The sequence below is a fragment of the Sander lucioperca genome, chromosome 2 (assembly GCF_008315115.2).
Source record: "Sander lucioperca isolate FBNREF2018 chromosome 2, SLUC_FBN_1.2, whole genome shotgun sequence".
Taxonomy (NCBI): Eukaryota; Metazoa; Chordata; class Actinopteri; order Perciformes; family Percidae; genus Sander; species Sander lucioperca.
The window spans coordinates 19,416,742-19,436,962 of record NC_050174.1 but is presented as its reverse complement, the minus strand read 5'-3'; the positions used below and the strand labels follow the sequence as shown (position 1 = coordinate 19,436,962).

At 40.5% G+C, this 20,221-nt stretch overlaps 1 protein-coding gene across 1 annotated transcript; it reads left to right on the top strand.

The window, feature by feature from the left end:
* Nucleotides 1–12,774: 12,774 nt before the first annotated feature.
* Nucleotides 12,775–19,982, top strand: eve1 (even-skipped-like1). Its single transcript, XM_036008263.1, has 3 exons — nucleotides 12,775–12,778; nucleotides 13,903–14,144; nucleotides 17,449–19,982. The coding sequence occupies exons 1-3, from the start codon at nucleotides 12,775–12,777 to the stop codon at nucleotides 17,932–17,934; spliced, it is 732 nt and encodes a 243-aa protein (XP_035864156.1). The 3' UTR covers nucleotides 17,935–19,982.
* Nucleotides 19,983–20,221: the final 239 nt, after the last annotated feature.

Genomic DNA, 20,221 nt, shown 5'->3' with positions numbered 1-20,221 from the left:
TTTTCTCCAGAAATTCACAGCCAGACTGTCATGGCGGCTCGTTCAGAATACGAGCTCATTTGTACTAAAATAGTTCACCGAAACGTGTTTCTGAAAACATTTTAAGCGAGAAATAGGCCATGCAGTTTCTGAATCTGTCTTCATTTCAGATCAACAAAGGTTAGTTTAAAAGATTTTCGTCAGATTTTGAGAGGCTCATCCGCTTGCCATTTCCGGGTGAGTCCCGACTGCCCTCTCCGAACTGAACATGTCGGGTCGGCCCAAATGAAGTCCGACGGCTCCTCGGACGGCCGACGGCATGGGACACACCGAACAGACTCGAGTCACCGACCTCGCCAGACGGTCCGACGGCCGATTATCGGGCTGGTGTGTCAGCTCTCTTAGAGGCAGCCCTGCACATCCTTCTCATGATTCCTTGGGTTATATACCAATTAGTATCGCATTGCCAGACCTACCGCCACAGTGCTGCAGAGTAACGGTGCAGATCCACCTGGCCGTGCGACGCTTCTGTCGCGCCGCGCTCCACTCTATTCCTATGGGTGACGTCAAGCGACTTCAACGTGCACGCAAAGCATTCCGTGAAGGCGGCGCTGCATTTGAGAAAATGTTGTGCGTCAAGAAGCTCGCCAATGCCCATCTTTATGCAAATGAATCCGGTGAACGCGATGCGACTACCCAGTAGAAGTAGACGGAAATCTTTTAAACTGACCTTTGTCAATCTGAAATAAAGACAGATTCAGCAACTGCACGGCCTATTTCTCGCTTTTCAGAAACATGTTTCGGTGAACTATTCTTGTAAAATACGAGATCGTATTCTCAACGAGCCGCCATGACACTCTGTTGAAATTCTCGAGAAGCCAAACCCATGACACGCGTTCGTTCAATCAGCTGCCGGTCAGGGGCGTGGAGCATCAACCATTGATCTATGACGTCGCGACACCACGCTTCAGTCGTGTCGGACATATGGATCTGTACCGTAAGGTCTGGCCACTCCACACCTAGATTCTAGGATAGGAGAAAAAACTGCTGTTGGTTGTTTGTATCTGTTTAACTATTTTTCTTCAGGTATATTGTTCAGTAACCTCGTTTACATAACGTGTGGCGTGGGTGGTGTGGGTGGTGGTGTATCACTGAGAGGTTTAGGTGGGCCAGTCAGAGTCAAAACGTCCGCGGCCATTTTTCATTACCAGTCTGTCAATGCCTGGTGTTGCAGCCCGCTAAACGCTAAACTTTATGCAAATGTCCTCTGAGTATTACGGCGGCCATTTCAAAACTTAACTGTCCATTTTGAGAAGAGTAAGTAAATGAAGTGCTCAACACAGAGCTACATATTTGAGAGGCTGCATACTGCTTTGTATCTCTGTGAACAGATACCGTTAAAGCAATCAATTTTCACATTTTCCATAATGCAACAATTAATAGCGTCTTTTGTTAGAACCTCTCTAAACATCTACATCTTTCAACCTGCTGAGCAGAGCAAAGTCGTGGTGGTGATGATATAAATATTTCCAACATGTTGTAAAATGCTGCTACGTGATAGTCTCACATTTTTTAGAGATAATGAGTTCTGTTTTCCCTGCTGTTGTTCTTAGCAGCAGCTGCTTTCACTGACTCTTAACACAAAGCACAGAGATTTATTGAGCAAACAGTACGTAACATCTGGGCAGCAGTTTATTCTGCAGCAGTCAGCTGTAACAGATGAAAGATGAACAGCTTCTCATCTTCACTGATGTGTGCAATGAGAAGCACAGTGTTGAGTCAGAGGCAGCTGCTCTCTTCACTTCTGTATGAAGATTGTTCTCTACGAGACAACTTGAGAGAGGTCATGAGTTCCATTGTTGTATTGAATTTGGCCAGTGTTACTGCAGTGATTTGACTGATGTAATTAGCATTAGAGGCCTAATCAGGCACCTTATCTTTTCTTCTGTAAACACTGGAGTGGATCAGTGAAGATGGGTTAAGGGGTTACTCACAGTCATCTCTGTCATAACATGTTCTTGATGGATTACAATTCCATGATAGCTTTAGCAACAGACAAGCAACAGCTAGAACTGCTATGCAAGCAGGCTGTTGACAAATTGCATTCCTTTTGGTGTTAACGGTTAACGGTTTACTAAGTCAAATTTAAGACTTTTTAAGACCTTTTTAAGACCATTATGAATTAAATTTAAGACCTATATCACAACATTAATAATAAAACAAAAAACGTCAGAGTCGGGAAACATCACCTGAAACAATTCTCTGATTTCCTCATTCGCATTATAGGACTGGTGTCTAGTCATCCTGTAGAGGACCCAGAGTAGGGTTGGGTATCGTTTGGTTTTTTTTCTGAACCGGTCCTAAAACAATACTTTACAATCAATACTTAAAAATAAAGAAGCATGTGGCTTGTGTATTGCTAAGGCCATATGGTGTTTTCAGAGCACCAGAGAGCAGCGCAGGTATTTCAGTGGCACCAAAATGAGGCACTGAAATCCGCATTGCTATTCGGCCCGGTAGATACATATTGGCACCGAGCTTCGGTGCCCAACCCAGAGCATCTCCGCTCTGTTGGCTCTGATCCAAAAGCGACACGGAGGTCGCTTACGGGAGTGGCGAAGCTGTTGTGTGGGTCTCGTCTAGGCAGTGTGGAGGTACTGCCGGGATTGGAGCCGCTAGATACTCGGCAGAACTGGCTGATGTTGTTTGCTGGAGACCCTTCACAGCAGTTAGATGTTTCTCACTTTTTGCAGGAGATTCCAGCACCCATACACACAACATTCCCATTTTAATTGAAAAAACTGGCACTTCCACATACCTAAAGAATAACATTTTCAAGTTTAATGTCTGTGGTAGGCTACAATCCAGAAGAGACTCGCACAAATAACACAAAAGCTAATTGGTTGCATGTTGGTCGCATTTGTAGACATAATATAGCGAATTATATTTGCACTAGCGAATAAAAGAACTACAACACAACGGAAAAAAAAAGTCCTGTGTTTTCAAGGGGACATGAACTCCACTCACCCATTTGTGCTTTATGAGACCCAGACCACCTTGCTATACGGCAGTCAATGTGATGCATACAGCAAAGAATATGTGGAATACATATGTATTACAGCACATTACATTTTGTAGAGATATGTATGAATGGTTTATGAGAACAGCCTGAATACTGACACCATTCTTTCAGCTAGAGATGCAGAGACTGTCTACACTTAGCAGGCTGAAAACGCACAAGAAAGAATTGTACTGGCAAATGTATAACCAGGTGCTGATGAACTTTTCTCATTCAATGTTAGTTCTACTGAGTCAACACACATATAGGCATGATGTACTCTTCCTCTTCTTTTGGGTCTTTTGTTTGGGCAGTAACCCCTAAAATGTGGAATACATCAATTCATTTTTATTCATTTATAAACCCCTGGACTCAGTTCATATGTGTTTCAGCAAGATTTCTGCTCATGTTAAAAACTCTGTACATTCAACACATGTCCTGCATACCTGTGTTTTCTGAGATTTTGAGAATAAAGTCTGAATATTTTGAGAAAAAAATCTACAAAGAAACAGGACTTTCACCCAGGAGACTGGGTTTTGTGTCCTGAAAATAAAAGGAAACTACATTTTTTAACTTAACGGAACAAACTGAACTTTGTCACGGATCCGGTTCCATGTCACAGAACAATGTCACGGAACTACATCACGGAACTATACATCATGGAACTATGTCACGTGATGTCCCACGCAGATTAATCCATTCCATATTGACGTTTGACCCGGAGCCGTCCTAGTCACCATTGGACTGTAAAATGAAGGAGGGAGACGAGAATGTGCTGCCTGGATCATTGATTGGAACATGTACTTGTAAAAATCTTCTTCCTGAATAGGGTTGGCTACCGAAATCTGGTGCCACTGATATGTCTGCGCTTCTCTCGGATGCTCTGAAACAGACAATACAGGCAACACAAACACTGCTGCACATGACGCTAGTTAACACTGTACTCGACAGCAGCTAATGTTAGCCTACCGCTAGCTAGTAGCTGGATTAAAAACAGTTAAAATGCTGACAGCTAATGCTAAACGGTGTAAAGTTTGACTGCGTTTTACTGTAGAGGATTCCAACACCGGGATGTAACCATAGACAGTATATAAGAATGGACCAAAAGATCCCGTTGCTCTGGATGGAGACCAGTGAAGGATATTAGAAGCACTTTTCCGGTGAGCGCTGAGCGTTACTGCACAGCCTCCAACTGAGAGAGACGACGTAAATGTGACGTGGGCAACCTGTCTGAAAGTTGTAAGTCTTCTGGTAGCTGTGCCAAGAGAAATCTCAATCATTCCCAATCTTGCAGAGACGGAGAGCGTAGGTATATGTAAGGAGATAACATAGGCACAGGCTAATTATTGCTAACTAAAATGCTAGTTAACATTAGTAATTAAACTTAAACAGCTAATGTAAGTCGAAACTGCTTGCAAGCTTCTCCTGTACTATACGGCAATTCCTCTACTATGCGACAGTAAGTCGTGTGGTTATGACACAATCGTTAGCCTATTTTTACAAAAACGTCTGCTACGGAGCCATAACGTGAGATACAATGTAATGGAGCCTTTTATACATTGTCGTATTTCTTTAGAAATAAACAATGGACAAATAAAGTCTTTAAACGCTTCAGATGTAAAGTTATTTGCTGTCAAAGTGACGTAAAAATGAATGGCAGTCAATGGAATGCTAACTTTGGGTGATCGTTTTGTAGCATCAAAATGGCGCCATAGGAGGTTCGAGCGCTGAAGCGAAGCTTACCTCCTTGGATGTAACTGCCATTGTCGGAAAAACAACACAGACGGTGCGTTCAATGAAACTAGTAAACTACAGCCTCGTGGTGCATTCGAAGTTATTGTTAAACGTCCTTTTCCCATCTGGTGGTTGTTGTTGTCGTTCAACAGCAATTTACTAGTGAAATAAGTTATTGTTATAGTTATTACATTATTATTAAGTCATTTAATTTTGACCATATGGCCTTAGCAATAAACAAGCCGTTCTTTAATGTCGCCGACTGTTGTTTAGTACCCTTCTTTTTTTTTTCTTTTTTTTTTTTTACTTTCTTAAAAAGTATCGGTTCAGGCACCGTTAATTATGTATGCGATTAATTTTGATTAATTAATCACAGAGTATGTAATTAATTAGATTACATTTTTAATCGATTGACAGCCCTAAAAGTAACAAATGTACATTACCCCAAACGATGATCATTTTCTATACTTAACTAAGTAGTTTTTGTGCATAAACCTAACCAAACTGCGACCATTTCACAACGTTTATGTTCATGTACATTTAGATATGCGAGCGGAAAACGCTCCTGTGGGTTGTATTTCCTGCCACCATTAGTGGCGCTAATATATGAAACACTCCTATGGGTCGTATTCATAGACTGTATATAAAGAATTTGCGTAGCATCAGTGACTTCACCCATTGGTTTGTGCACTGCCGTTTTAAAGCCAGGAGTTTGCATTTTATCCATAGCCATCTTGGTATTTTGGAGCCAGAAGTGACCATATTTGGACAAAAGGGTGGAGCTGGGGAGAATGACTAAGTGCTATGTATGGTTTTAATGGTCCTGCACTAAGCTAAACACTAAAAGAGGGAAAGTCGCCGGTATTTAACCCTTGTAACGTGACTCATCCAGTGCCTAAAAGTGAGAGGGTCAAAGTTTAAGATGAAAACATGGACAACACCCAAAAACAAGTTCACGGCTATTTTAATGTACACAGTGCCATGGTTCGCATTGCTAAGCCTCTATCATAACTGACACATTGGTGTGTAGCCACGCCCCTAAAGCATCCCCTGCTTTATTGTCTATTTTAAAATAAATGGGACCATAATTTACAGAATGAACATCATGCTGTATTGAAGAAGACTTGAAACTAGCGATTGATACCATAGACATAGACTTCTGTAGAAACAGACTTCTTTTTGGAGCCAGTGGAGTCGCCATAAACTTGTTAGGAAAATGTTAATTGAGGTAATAAATCAAGTGAGTCATTTACCCATAGACTTCTATAGAAATTGACTTATTTTTGGAGCCAGTAGAGTCTGCTAGAAATGAGATAGAATGCAGGTTTAAGGCACTTCTGCATTGGCTTCACTTTTCAGGCACAGAAGTTGCCGCTTGGTCTTATTAGAGGTAACAAACAGCCAATGTGGTTGTAAGGTTTGTAGGACTTGCTGAAAGAATCATGGAGTAGGTAGACAGAGCAAAGGTGTCTATAAGTGAGGGGGACGAAGAGACAGCAACACAGAACTACCGTTTAGAAGAAAGTAAATAACTGTAGGCTACAGCAGACTATCAGAAAATGCTAAAACATGCAGATATGTCAAAGCAACGTATTTTGTTATGACTTTATTCTCAAAATATCACAGCCTTTATCTTTTGATATTATGACCTAATTCCCTAAATCTGCAGCCTGCAGCAACAGAAGCTCTCCCTGCACTCTCTGCTTCGTCTTTCTGTTTTATGGAAGATTGCAACCATTGATTGAGCCGAAACTTACACCTATGCGTGTAGCAACACACCAACCCATTCATGTGCCTTTTTTTGCCATGTGATGTCATTTAAGTTGAAGTTAAAGTTCAAATTTAAAGTATGCGTCACTTTAGGGGTTGTGGAAGAACATTCTCATCAATAAAGGATATCAATCATTTAGGAAAAGCAGACAGAGCTGTAGGATAGAAAGTGCACACTTTTACAACACCAAGGCAAAACTGCAACAGAACAAAATCTGGGTTACTCAGCACAAGTATGGAGGGTAAAATACCAGAGTGTGGTGATGCAGCAGATTCAACAGCCATATGTTTTACAGATACGTACTTTGATCAAAACTGACAATCCTCTGGAATAACAGGGTTTGGCAGAGTGAGTGAGCAAACAATGGAAAGCATTACAGCTCTAAAAAGTCCTGTTGCTGAGGCCGAAATCAAAGCCAAGAAGGAAATCTCATCGGTATGCACAAATTAAGTCACAAATTAAGTTAATTCTTCATTTGGTAGAAATATGTGCTCAATAGATGTCCATCCCATTTGCAACAAAATACTTGCCACTATTGTCAGTTAATTACAGACCATCATAAACTTTGATTTTGGGGCGAGGTGTTTTCTTATGGCTGCTGAAACTAAAACAGCTGGTGGGGATCTGATCTGGATGAAATATGGATGATCAGTGTCAATGAGAAACAATGTTGTCCCCAACTGCCCCAAGCAAGTCAACTTTCCACCTACTATTTTAAACCCAGTCAAGCCATTCCACCTGGAGAACTACAAATGCAGGTCAGGTATTTGTCATTTGCCTAAAACCACTTATGTTTACCTCACCAGGACCTCTAGTTGCTCATGGCTGTCAGAAGGAAACAGCTAACAGTGTACAACATCGGGACTTTAGGGCGACAAGACCTCCAAACCATATGACGATATAGGTTGTTTATTCCTACTCTCTAACATGACCCACATGAGCATTTTCGGTCCTCATATCTGAACCAGAGTACGTAAAAGTCGTAAAAGTCGTCAAAAGTCGTCATTTTAAACACATTGTTGTTAACGTTGTGAAATGTTCACAGTTTGGTTATGTTTAGGTACCAAAAGTAGCTAAGTTGCATTTTCATTGTTTTCAATAGCTCTAGACAGGTTAGCCATTGTTAGCAATACCAGTTGATAACAACGTATTACGCCGTTTTTTGTGCATACAAACAGCGTAACAACATGTCCACAGATAGAAGTTAAACATGCCTGTGTGAACGACTGATTTCGTGATGTAAGACAAAAGTGCTTATAACTTTATGTTACTACAGCTTTCACAACTGTTGATACAGGGGGCAGCCATGTTGGATTTTGAACTCGGGCTACTGTGAGGTTATCCGAGGTTGTTTCCGACTTTGACCTCGGAAAATCCGAGTTCCGAGTACAAATGGAACGCACTATTAGTCCTGTGTGTGTTTGATCCACCCCTCCTTACGCAGAGCTTGCCGCTTTTATACTATAAATGCCGCCACTATAAATGTAAATATGAGTCAAATTTATGCTTGTACAAACAAACTACACAAGTGTTTTTCGGGAGAGGACAGAGGTCTGGGTAAATGGTTGGTCAACAAAGCTTGCGGCCCCCTGGAGCTGGTCAGCAATGTAGGTGCAGGAGCTGGCTGGTTTTGTTCAACCTCTGCTCCATTCTGTCAAATTTAGTTGTTTGTCGTTGTTGTTGTCTATTCCATGGATGCATGTGTCTGCCAAACAGTGCATTGAAATGACCATGTACTATGTCCTGGTTTTGCCTTAATAATGCAAATCTGAATGAAAGGTATTTGAAAGTTCAGCTTATGAGAAGCTCCAGGTTATAGGTTGTTAAATTCCTGTAGTGTATACATGTCACCTGTGTTTTAGTCGCCTAACCTTAACCATACATAAACCATAGTTTATTTGCCTAATCTTAACCATACTGTAGTTCCCATGCGCAGATATTTTTCTTGAATTGCCTTGTCATGAATCGGGATCTGGGCTTTTGCAGAATCATCCAATATTAACATACTGTAGGGTTGATCATCCACATTAGCATATCAGCACAAAAACAGATTGGATTGCGTAGTCTCAACAGAAGAAACAACTGTTCTCTCTGGATTTTACAGAACTACAGTGACCACTGAAGTAGCCCAAGGCTTAAGGACATTATTAGTGTTTTAAATCAATATTCTTGTCAGGAGGGAGGTTGATGGAAATTACAAATATGAATGAAAAGCTAATTCATAGCATCCTCCACCAAAACACTGTTATATTTGATTGTTAGCAGACACTCCAGTTCTGATGTAGGCACAAGATGTGAACATATTGTATACAAGTAGGGCAACTGGCTTGTCTCAAAATATAGGCCTATGAGACAAATATTTGAAGAAATAAAGGCATCAATGAGGCATTAAATCATCACTGCTACTAAAGGATGCCAGTCATCACGCATTACTGGTATGGGCCAACATCATAAGAAAATACTTGAGAACTTTATAATTTTAGACGAAGAAATTAACATATGTTGCACAAACCCTGCTAGGTTGTTTCACGTTTTAACCAAAGATAATACACTTCATTCCAAGTTGACAGACACAAAACAAAACTATGAAATGCCATCTTGGTTCGTTTTTCCACTTTTTCAACAATCACCACTCTGGTTTGGTTAAAATAAACACCTAATTTACCAATTTACACGTGAAAATATGTTGGCTCTGTACACGTTAAAAGTATTGGTTATTTAAATGCAGGCTGGTGGGTTTAGCGACAGTGATCTTGAAGCTGTTTCTGGTTAAACAAAGATTTTACTCTTTAACAAAAAGGTGTATCTCTGTAGGGATCCTTTCCATAATGTTGTCAGACACTTAGAATAATAATCTGAGCCTGTCAGTTGCAAAAACAGCATTTTGTATTGACTGTGAATCACATTTTGGACTGAATGCTCCGCATGGCTCCACTTTGTTTTACCTTTAGACTATAACAGTGTTTCTCAAATGGGTGTACGCGTACCCCTAGGGGTACTTTGGAACATGGAGGGGTATGTGAGATTTTTTTTTAAATATGTTAATTTCAAATTATCAGTCATGCATAATTCCCTGAAAAATTACACAATAATAGTAAATTAATTTAGTAATGGATTTAAAACATTTGAAGTAGCATTCAAATGTTTTTCAGTTACAAAGTTGTTGTTTAGTCAATCAGACAGGGGTGGTGCAGCGCTGTAATGTACCTCTTTATACAGGATTTTTTTCCAAAAAAAATGCTTTGCGCTGGTCAGGGGGTACTTGGCACAGAGAATATTTCACAGGGGTTACATTATTGAAAAAAGTTTGAGAACCACTGGACTATAACTTTAACTATGGATGTAGCATTATTGATATTTTGGAGCCAGAAGTGACCATATTTGGACAAAAGGGCTATGGTTGGCAGAATGCTAAACAAGATATATTAAGGCAACGAAAATGTTCAAATAATTGTTGATGAAGTAAAAACAAAGAAAAATACATGAACAACACCCAAACACAAGTCCACGGCTATTTTAATGCACACAGTGCCATGGATAAGCATTGCTAAGCTTCTGTGATAGGTCGACATGTAGCCTCGCCACATCATCCAGCATCCCTTGCTTTATCGTCAATTTTAAAATAAATGGGAACATAATTTACAAAATGAACACCACGCTGTATTGAGAAAGACTTGAAACTAGCGATTGATACCATAAAGTTCTTATGAAACTGTTTACTAAGGTAATATATCAAGTGAGAAGTAGGGTAGACATTGACTTCTTTTTGGAGCCAGTGGAGTCGCCCCCTGTTGGAAATGAAATAGAATTGCAGGTTTAAGGCACTTCAGTTTTGGCTTCACTTTTCAGCCCTGGAAGTTGCCACTTCGTTTTAACAAATTCAGTATGTGGGTGTTCATGGGGACAACACACATATTTTCCTTAAGTTCTCAAAACATTCAGCACCATATGCAGCCTAGTTGCATATGTTTAACACATGTTGCATAAAGAAGTAATGCAACATGTTCATTGTTCCTCAAATGTGGATACAGTGAAGAAGACACAGTGTGAGTGTTTGATCTCTCACACAGAACAGGACACTTCATAACTCTAATTGATAGCCTCCCAACCTTTATTCCCATGACCTCAAACTGAGGTCAGAGCATTTCTCTAATTTTCATGTTGTTCTAATATTTGAAATTTAGATATTTTGTCAGCTAAACTCAACTGCCACGGCACCTCTAACAGGAACGTCATTTCGCAATGCCCAGGGGTGATTCCAGGATTTTTTTTAAGTGGGGTGGCACATGGGCGACCAATAATTAGTCTGGTGGGGTGGGCAGAGGGGGCATAGAACAACGCAACGTAATTTTGCTAAATAAAACACATAACATTCTTTATTAGTTTCACTTGTTTTCATTTTGAAAACAAGGGGGGGGGCACCCTGTGCCCCCCTTCTAGCCCTGCTCCTGGCAGTGTCCTGTAGCCAGTAAAACCTGGCTAAATACATCTGCTCTATATCTGTGGTTATGTTGACAGGACTTATTACACAGAATACAAAATTCCAAATAAATTGATCTGGATTTCTATTAGTGGACTTTTATAAAAGCTTGTTCATAAGAGGTCTAACAGTTTAGCCTTGCAAACATTAAAGTCAGGTTCACTTACAGTTCTACCTGTGAAATGACGTTTTGGCACACTGTACTGTCCCATGCACAGACCATATCAAACATTAAATATTTCGTTGTAGTGTAATAACGATTTATGGTCATTTCATATTTATGTTTGTATTTTCATTTTCATTTATTTACTTCATATTTTGTCACCTTCAAATGTGCCTCCCAGTTTGTGCAGAAGGATTACCACATAATAGTTGTCTATATGTTGGGTTTTAATAAAATAAAAAAAGGAAAGAAAAATACAATTTTATGAATATCATTTTTACACATACAGCAGTGAGGGCTGGTCCCAACATTGAAGAAGTAATGTCAATGACTCTTCTTCTATCTACCTGAGTGTTTTTATAATGATAAATTTCCTGCATGTAAGTGACTCCACCCTACCTGGCGTCTGTCTGTCTCTGCCCTCTGCCTGTCCTCTTTATCATCATCTGGCCGCTGGATTAACAATCAACGCAGATTATAGCCATAATAAACTCCAAAACACAGGTTCAAGGGTCAGCCTCTACACTGGAGGCGAGGCTATACACTTAAAGGATCGCGTTTTGATTGATACTGCACTGCTATTACGCTATATAAGCTCAATTAATCTGCCCTGTCGAGTCTTATTGTCATAACCGGTTATTATTCAAACGCGTGATCCGAACAAAGTTCCTTAAATCACCTACTGAAAAGATCTGTTGCAAGTATTATTTTAAAAGTTTTAAAAGTCAAATAAAATATTTAGTTTAGTTTTTAGGCCTATATCCCAGACAAAAAATGGAAAGCAGCCTAATGGTTTTAAGATTAAAATATATCAAGTAATTATATTCGTCGTACCATCACCTTGGAACAGAACACAATTTAAAAATCAAAAAGGACTTAGAATATTGAAGCGGAAAAGAAGAAAATGTTTTTAGAAAATCTGTAAAAGTCTGTGTTAGACTGACATAGCCTAATAGATCATTAAAAAATACGTATTGGCTATAATACTGACACCTATCATTTTAATTATTAATTCCTTTCTCCCGTGCTTTACCTCGGCCACTTTGGAGCCATTAGGCCTGTAATGATTTACTTCCAACCCCGCAAACATCAAACGGCGGAGAACAATGCGAGTCTGGTTGCTGTCTCTGCCTGTGCGTCTTTAATTCTCCATAACAAAAGTACAAAGGCCGAGACGTAGACCAAAGGCTTTATCCCTAAACACCTTAACACCTCTCCGGGCCGCGGCGCCGCGCCAGGCCGACGCGCACACGACGGCCCGTCTGGAGCGCCTGCGATAGGGGCAGAAGAGGAGAGGAGAGCAGCCCCGGGGAACACAGACAGTAGCGGAGGAGGGGGAGGAGGAGGGGGGTGTTGGGACAAAAACACCTCATCTTCTCCCTGACTTTCTGAACAGACCTGGATGAAGTGTGTGTGAGTGTCAGGGAGATACGTTTTTGTCAGACAGCAGCCATCATCTTCACCGGCCTTACTGAAGCGGAGCAGAGCAGCCGGCAGAGGGGCGATATTCAACCTACAGAACTACCGAGAAAACACACAAAGGAGGGATTTTTTTCTTCTTCATTTTTACACGTCCAATAAACAGCCTGATGCGTAAGTAGCCTACATGTAAAAGTTTCTTTTGAGCAATCTTTGTTCATCACGACTAGCCTAGTTCTTGTTTTTTTTTAAAGTGCTTCCAAAAAGTTACAAACAGGAACAGAAATTGCTGAAAAATCACCGTCTGCGTTTCTTTTACAGACACATTTACAAAGAATGCATTCCAAATTAAAAGTAGCCTAAATAATGCCCTGAACACAAAATGTCCATATACCATTTGTGTTTTGTCAACATGTAGTGCAGCCTATATAATATAGGCTAATAACTGCGAAATCAACCAAATGTTCCTTTTAATAGTTTAGTCTTTACTGAAGTTATTAAAACCCAGTAGGCTATGTATAAAGTATTAAGGTGGTAACTCTACCCTTTGTCACAAACTGGACTTCGACATTTGATGAAGTGACAAATAGGGTACAGAAATGAACATAACCATTGTTAATACACCAAATAAGGAAGTACTGTATATGTTAGTTTTACATAAATAATATATGTCCCTTTTGTTTCCCAAAAAGTCCTTCACGAAGATGTATGTATGTTATCCTACAGAGAGATGGTACTTATGTTTGGGTCCATTAGATCCCAGAGATGTGGAATCCCCTGTTAGAGTTCCTATGAACAAAGTGGTCTAAAAGTCTTAATCATCTTATTTGGGATTTTGGAGGAGTAGTACTGTTTAAACAGTACTGTCAACAGCAATCACAGATATAGAGCATTCTGAAACTCTAACCAGGTTTTACAGCTGGAGTCTCTGACACCCCAAACAGAGGGAACTGAAACATCAACATACCATCAATTCAAAATCAAGTTACGAGTAATTATCATAACTTTAGGAAGTTATTTAGTAACATGCTGATAAAACAATGTTGAGCAGACAAATGTTAAAGAGGGTCTCCAGGACCCCAAACACATTTGGTTTTTTTTCTAGGCCTTTACTTGATCAACTTTGTGACAATATTGCATTTACAGTGTGTAGCCTACAGCACTGTTATCGCTTGTGATACTTCTCCATCCTTTTCCATATGGGCAGAATTAATAACAGCGCATCAATTTACAGATAGAACCTTATTAGTGCCTAGAGTGCTCACTGAAAGCTCGTTCTTCTATTTGCGTCATTTCAGTGGCAGAGGGCAGACAGGCGCCTGTGGCGGCCGCCGCCGTTGTGCACGGTCCCGGCGGACAGGAGCAGACGGAGCCGTGCCCGCGCAGCGCTCTGCTCGACCAAAGCCGGCGGCATCGGACAGCGTTCACGCGCGAGCAGCTGTCCCGGCTGGAGCAGGAGTATGGCAAGGAGAGTTACGTCTCTAGACCCCGGCGCTGCGAACTGGCCACAGCTCTAAACTTACCGGAGACAACGATAAAGGTACTGTGCCTTACCAATCCTGCAGTCTATGAGGGAAAGGTCCGGTCACATTTTATATAGCATAACCTGAGGCTACAGTTGGGCTAGGCCTATTTCATACATGCATCTAAGTGAAATCCAGTTAAGAGCATTCAGACCTATCTGATCAGCACGTACAATACCTATTTTAGAAACAGGACGCTGTTTTTATCATGCAACGACATGGATATGTTTGCATCTGACTACCAGTGTGTTAGCCTCCACCAAACAGAAAACCTATCTAGGCTCTATTTAGTTAATATTCTAGCTACATGTGCACAAAGAGTGAGAGGAACTGGGGGGTCAATAGGGGCCCAGCAGCTCATTTTTGCCCCAAGGCCCTATGTAGGTTAATCAAGGCTTAACTAAGAAATAGTGTAACTTCACGGAGATTTACTAGAAATTATTCCAATTAGACATTGGAGACCTATGTGGTCGCAACGCCATGTAAAATAAAGGCAATTTAATTTAGTGTGCCCTGGATAGTTTTTGCAATGAGCCCTTCACAAGCTGGAATAGACATGTGCTTCCCAAACCTTTTCTGCAGCGCCCCCCTTCAGATAAAAATATTTTCAAGCAATATGACATCATTGATATAGCATGTCTGGCTAACCAGTAGGCTTATCATAAATAAATAAAATAGTCATAATGGCCCATAAATCTGCTAATTGTCATTTAACATATAGAGTTCGGACAGATTGAACAAACAAGATATATCATTAGTTTTAAATGTATTGGTAGTTGGGCTTTGCTTCTTTTGGACAGAGGCAGGCTAGCTATTTCCCCCTGTTTCTAGTTATTGTGCTAAGCTAAGCTAACCAGCTGCTGGCTCCAGCTACATCCTTAGCATACAGACATAAGAGTGGTATCATCTTCTCATCTAACTCTCAGCCAGAAAGCAAATAAGCATATTTTTCAAAATATCAAACTATTCCTTAAACATGTTGTATCGGTAGGCTAACAGAACAGTAAAAAACAGCAGTCTGTGGTTTTAAGGGACGTTATGTGCTGGCACAGTTTCTTGATGAACAGTTGTCCATGCCCAGAAACATCTCTGACACAAATGATAATTTTTTGCATTGCTGTTCCTGTACAGGGACGTGTTAATCAATGAGCCTGAGAGGGGTTGGAAGGTGTATTTTTGAATGTTGGACAGAGCCAGGCTAGCTGTTTTCCCTGCTTCTAGTTATTATGTTGAGCTAAGCTAATTGCTAGCTTCGTACTTAGCGCACTGACACTGAGCTTTCAGAACAACAGTTTCTTTGCTCAATAATATTCCCCCATCACTGATTTTCAGGCTTTATGAAATTGTGCTGTCTTACCTCATCTGTTCTCAGCCTAAGGCTTATAGACACAACCAAAAAATAAAACCAAGTAGGTCAAAAGAAACAGGAAGCAAAAGATCTGCGACAGCTACTCACCTAAACGACAACACCTCTTTGACATTTCCCATGAATGTGAGGTTTTAATCATCTACCCTCTTACTTGTCATTTCAATCAGCATGGTAGATTGAGTACTGACAGGTTTGCAGTGTCTAACATTTGACGCAGAGGCCCACTGGCCAAGTGCAGCAGCTTTAATGCGCAGTAAATGCACCCACCTTTCTGCCAACTATTGCAGGGTCTTTTATGAAAGAGCAGGAATGTGAGGCGAGGCCTTGTAAACGCAGCCACCTGACGTTTTAGAAGCACAGTCTTCCAACGAGATTCTATGAGCTGGTAAAATAGTTGAGGACTAGACAGATGGACACACAGACAACTTGTCGGTCTCAGGTTTAATGCTTTAAGAAGATGGAGATGTGCTCTAGTTAACTAGAGAAAAGATGAGTGAAACATGTAGGCTATGTAATCTGGTGGAGAGCATTGCAATTAAAATATTTATATGCATTTAGTACAATTATTAGAATAGTTTGTACATCTGCAGTTAGACCCCTTATATTTATGCAATAGCTCACTTCAGTCTGTGGTACACAGCTAAGGGGCGTTGTTCAGCCTGACAGACTGAAGTAAGTTATTGCTTTTATAAAATGGTCATCAAGTATGGCACTGTAAAAGTTTTAGTCACATTTCATTTTAAATAGATTTGTATTAATAAATCATTATGTTCACAATAAAGTAGGGCCCTCCTGGGCTGGCTACCTGCACAAATCGAGGCAGTTACTAAGGAACGCAGCACAGGTAACGTTAGCCTACACTAGCAATTAGCACAGATTATTTATTTGGCTTAACACTAAAGAAAGCACAATAACACAAACAAACTAACCGATTGAGGCAGCGAAAGAACAGCAACTCCCCTGTTCTGCAAGGTAAAATTATTGTTTTTGGCAAAGGGGTCTGATGGCTTTGAAGAGATAACAGCTTCAGTTCTCCGTCGAAGGGCTGTCTGACAGCAAGTTAAAGCGGTGAAAATAGTCTACATATAGCGGCCACCTAAAGATTTGCTGATTTTAAACCAGCTCTGTGTCATGGCAGTGTGTGCAGATGAACGTCTTCCCTCCGTGGCACCAGCTGTCAGTTAGTTAGTGTGAGTTTTTTTTTTTCTCAGACCCAGAGTGATTTTGACTTTTTGTGCAAAGTTATTAGACGTCATAGCCGTTATATATGGTTATTATATCCCGGCAACCAATCAGCTTGCTTGATTTGCAATATCTTGACAACTATTGGATGGATTGTTGTTAAATTTGCTGCAGCTATGAGTGGGATGAAGCATAATAAAATTGATAATGCACAGACTTTGCATCTACATGCACCATCGTCAGGTCTGCATGTGTCCGATTCTTTTTTCATGACCAACTACCTGGAAAATTATTGACATTCCCATCAGCCTCAGCTGTACTTTGTGTTGAGTGCTAATTAGTAGATATTAGCATGTTAATGTTAATGTCATTGCTTTCAACTTTTATGGTAATAATTTAAGGTCATATCATCCTAATAAATACAACTGTACCTGAAGAGATGGCGGTGTGAGGTTGTGTACGCTTAAATACCTTCTCTCCAAGGAGAAGGCCTATTGGGACTCCACCTAATCTTGTCTTGTTTTTATTTTTCTTCCTTCCATGTCTTTTTCTCCTGCATCTCTTTACCATTGTCTCACTGTCTCTTACTTTTTATATATCCTTGTTTCAACCAATCCTGTCTTCTCGCACCTTATCCTGACCTTCTTTTTTCTGCTTTTGTCCAAATCTTCTCAACTTTGTTACCCTCATTCCTTCTTTCCTTATTCTGCTCCTTTTTCTGTTCCTTTCCTTCTTCCTTCTTCCTTCCTTTCTTCCTTCCCTCTCTCAAGGTGTGGTTCCAGAACAGGAGGATGAAGGACAAACGACAGAGACACTCCTTGCCGTGGCCTCACCCTCTTGTAGACCCCCTGGGGGCGCTCCTGATGGGCCGGGCATCTCCTTCCTCCACCCTGCCGTACCCCTTCATCCCGCCGCACCTCCCACACCTCCCCCTCCACCACCACTACCCCCTGGCTCTCTCCTCACCAGCATCCTCAGCTCACCGCTGCTACAGTGCACCCATGAGGACCCTGGATGCACTCCGCCTCTCCCAGTACCACAACAGAGCAGGGGGGCTGCCTCCAACCACAGCAGCCCTCTACCCCTCCACCAGCGTTGTGCACCATCCCGCCTCATGTCCCTGCCCCCTCTGCCTGCACTGGGGACCAGAACAACTGCTAAAAGCCAGGGGGCAGGCACTGGGACTGAGCCAGCCACGTAGTCCCAAGGGCAACATACCGCCTGCAGGTCTGGAGCGGAGAGAAGAGATGGTGTAAACAAACGAGGCAGAAAATACATCAAACTAAATCTAGTTTTTCACACTCTCCAAGGCTGTCAAACTGCTGTCACATGGCTGCTGCAAGCAAATAACTGTATACTCACTGTGAGTTCAATGGCTTGCCGCAACGACAATACACTAAAGAGTTTCACGAACTAGAAACACAATTCATAGGTCTTATCTTAAACATGCCAGTCACACTGCTGATTAACTGTAGCCAACTGTTTATTAGGTGATACAAAATTGCTGTGCAGTTATTTCAGCAAATTCAGTTGGTCAGCCTAAAAACAAGCCTTTTCAGAAGCATGCCCAGCATGCCAAATTCAATTGATTTTATGTACACTGGCAGCCCAAGGATGCATTCAGATTCAACACCGAGTAAATGTTTGTCTTGCTTTATTTTCATGACTTTGACCACTAGACTGTAGCTACAGTCTGTGTTTATTTGCCCCAAACAACAAATCCATCAACTGAGCAAATGTTAGCAGCTCAGACTTTTTTGTGCATTCATACAGAGGGGTCATACAGCCTGGGTTTCAAGAGCAAAGTTTTCACTCCAGTTGAAATGTTTTCAACTCCCATGGATGCCACTTTAATTCAGTTTGTGTCACCTTTTCCACTGAAAAGCTTTGCATTCAGTCTGACCACTCCTTAACACTAAAAATTTTGTTTTTGCTGACCTCCAATGGTTTAACTTCTCACCATGCTGCAAACTATTTACTCGTGTTAGGTTACAATTTTAGCCTATAGTATACTTACTGCAAACATCAATATAATAGCGTTGTACAAAAGCATTAAGTGTAAACTATGGTTAAAGGTTTTACCATGATTTAAAAATACTCTTTTTCTGTAGAATTTTTTGTTTGAGCTTCTGTTTTTTTGGCATATGCTCTCACATAGTATCTTACCACTTGGAGAAGATAGCTTTGTTTCAGTAAATTTGATAGTCTTCAGAACATGCAAACATTCCTGCAGTTATTTATCCAAGAAAAGGGAGTAGATGTTAGCGAGAAATGCCGGTAAATCCCAGGATCTTTCAACCGTCTGCAAATTGTTACCATTTAGTGGTGTGGTAGTGTTGCCTTGAAGGAAAACTGTCTTCCATTCATCTTCTGACTCACTGCCTTTGATTCCATTTCCATACTGACACCTGGTGGTCAGCTCTTTAGAATGATGGGCTGTTAGAGCATTTCTGCACTTTAGCGTAAACCAAACACCTTCTAAATCCTCAGATTTGTCACTTTTCTCTACAGGCATTGTTGTTTTCTGACATTCTTTGACCAACCAGTAATGTTTTCCACTGCCATGGAGTGCAAAGACACAGATTGTGCATAACCACAATACGTGTGCACATAGCAGTCTGTGGCAGTGTGTCTGTTTGACTGGATTCAGATTAGGTGAAGAGGAAAGAAGATGAAGAAAAAAGAAACACAACGGGACATTTTGAAGTCAGTGTCTGTAAAAGCACAATTGCACCGAGTGAAGACCTTAATGTACATAATATGGTGTTGGAGTTGGTTTTCATTGTTTTCTCTGCTGTAACACTAATGACTACTGCTTTTATTTATTTGTACAACTGACATATTTGGCAACTTCATAGCAAGTAGAGACAACAAATTCAATTCCTAGGAAACTAGAGGCTGAGTAGTTGTGAACATCAGAGTTTCAGGCATTGTATGATCATGATAGAATGCATTTATTGACAGAACTGAGCGCACAGAGTGTATTTAACCCTTGTGTTGTCTTCTCGTCGACCATTAACTTGTCCTTCTGGATCAAAACTGAAAACTTTTTTTGGCCCTTTTTCTAACGTTTTGGTTGTTTTTGTCACTTTTTTTTTTAATTCATGGTCAATAAACCCAATCTAAATCACATTATACCTAATTTTTTAGTTTAAACAAAGCAGATATTATGAATTATTTTGAATAATAGTTAAGATAGGATAGGATGCTGAGTGAATCACAGATGGGTTTATGTCAAAGTTTAGTCAGGATACTGTTTTAAAACCATTTAAAAAAGAAATTAAATGCTATTAAATATAACTAAATAAAACACCCAAAATTCATCGAAGTAATCATTAATTTTATCTGCGAAGAATGTTGTATGGGTAACATACAACGTACATCCATGCATCACTGTTATCTTTGGGCAATTTGGTTGAAAGAAACCTATATTTCTGATATAAAAAACGTTGAAAATGGGTCAAATTTGACAACATGCGGGTTAAATATATTGTCATACAATCCTATGGAGATGTGTAACTGTAGAGGTATGCTTATTCGCTG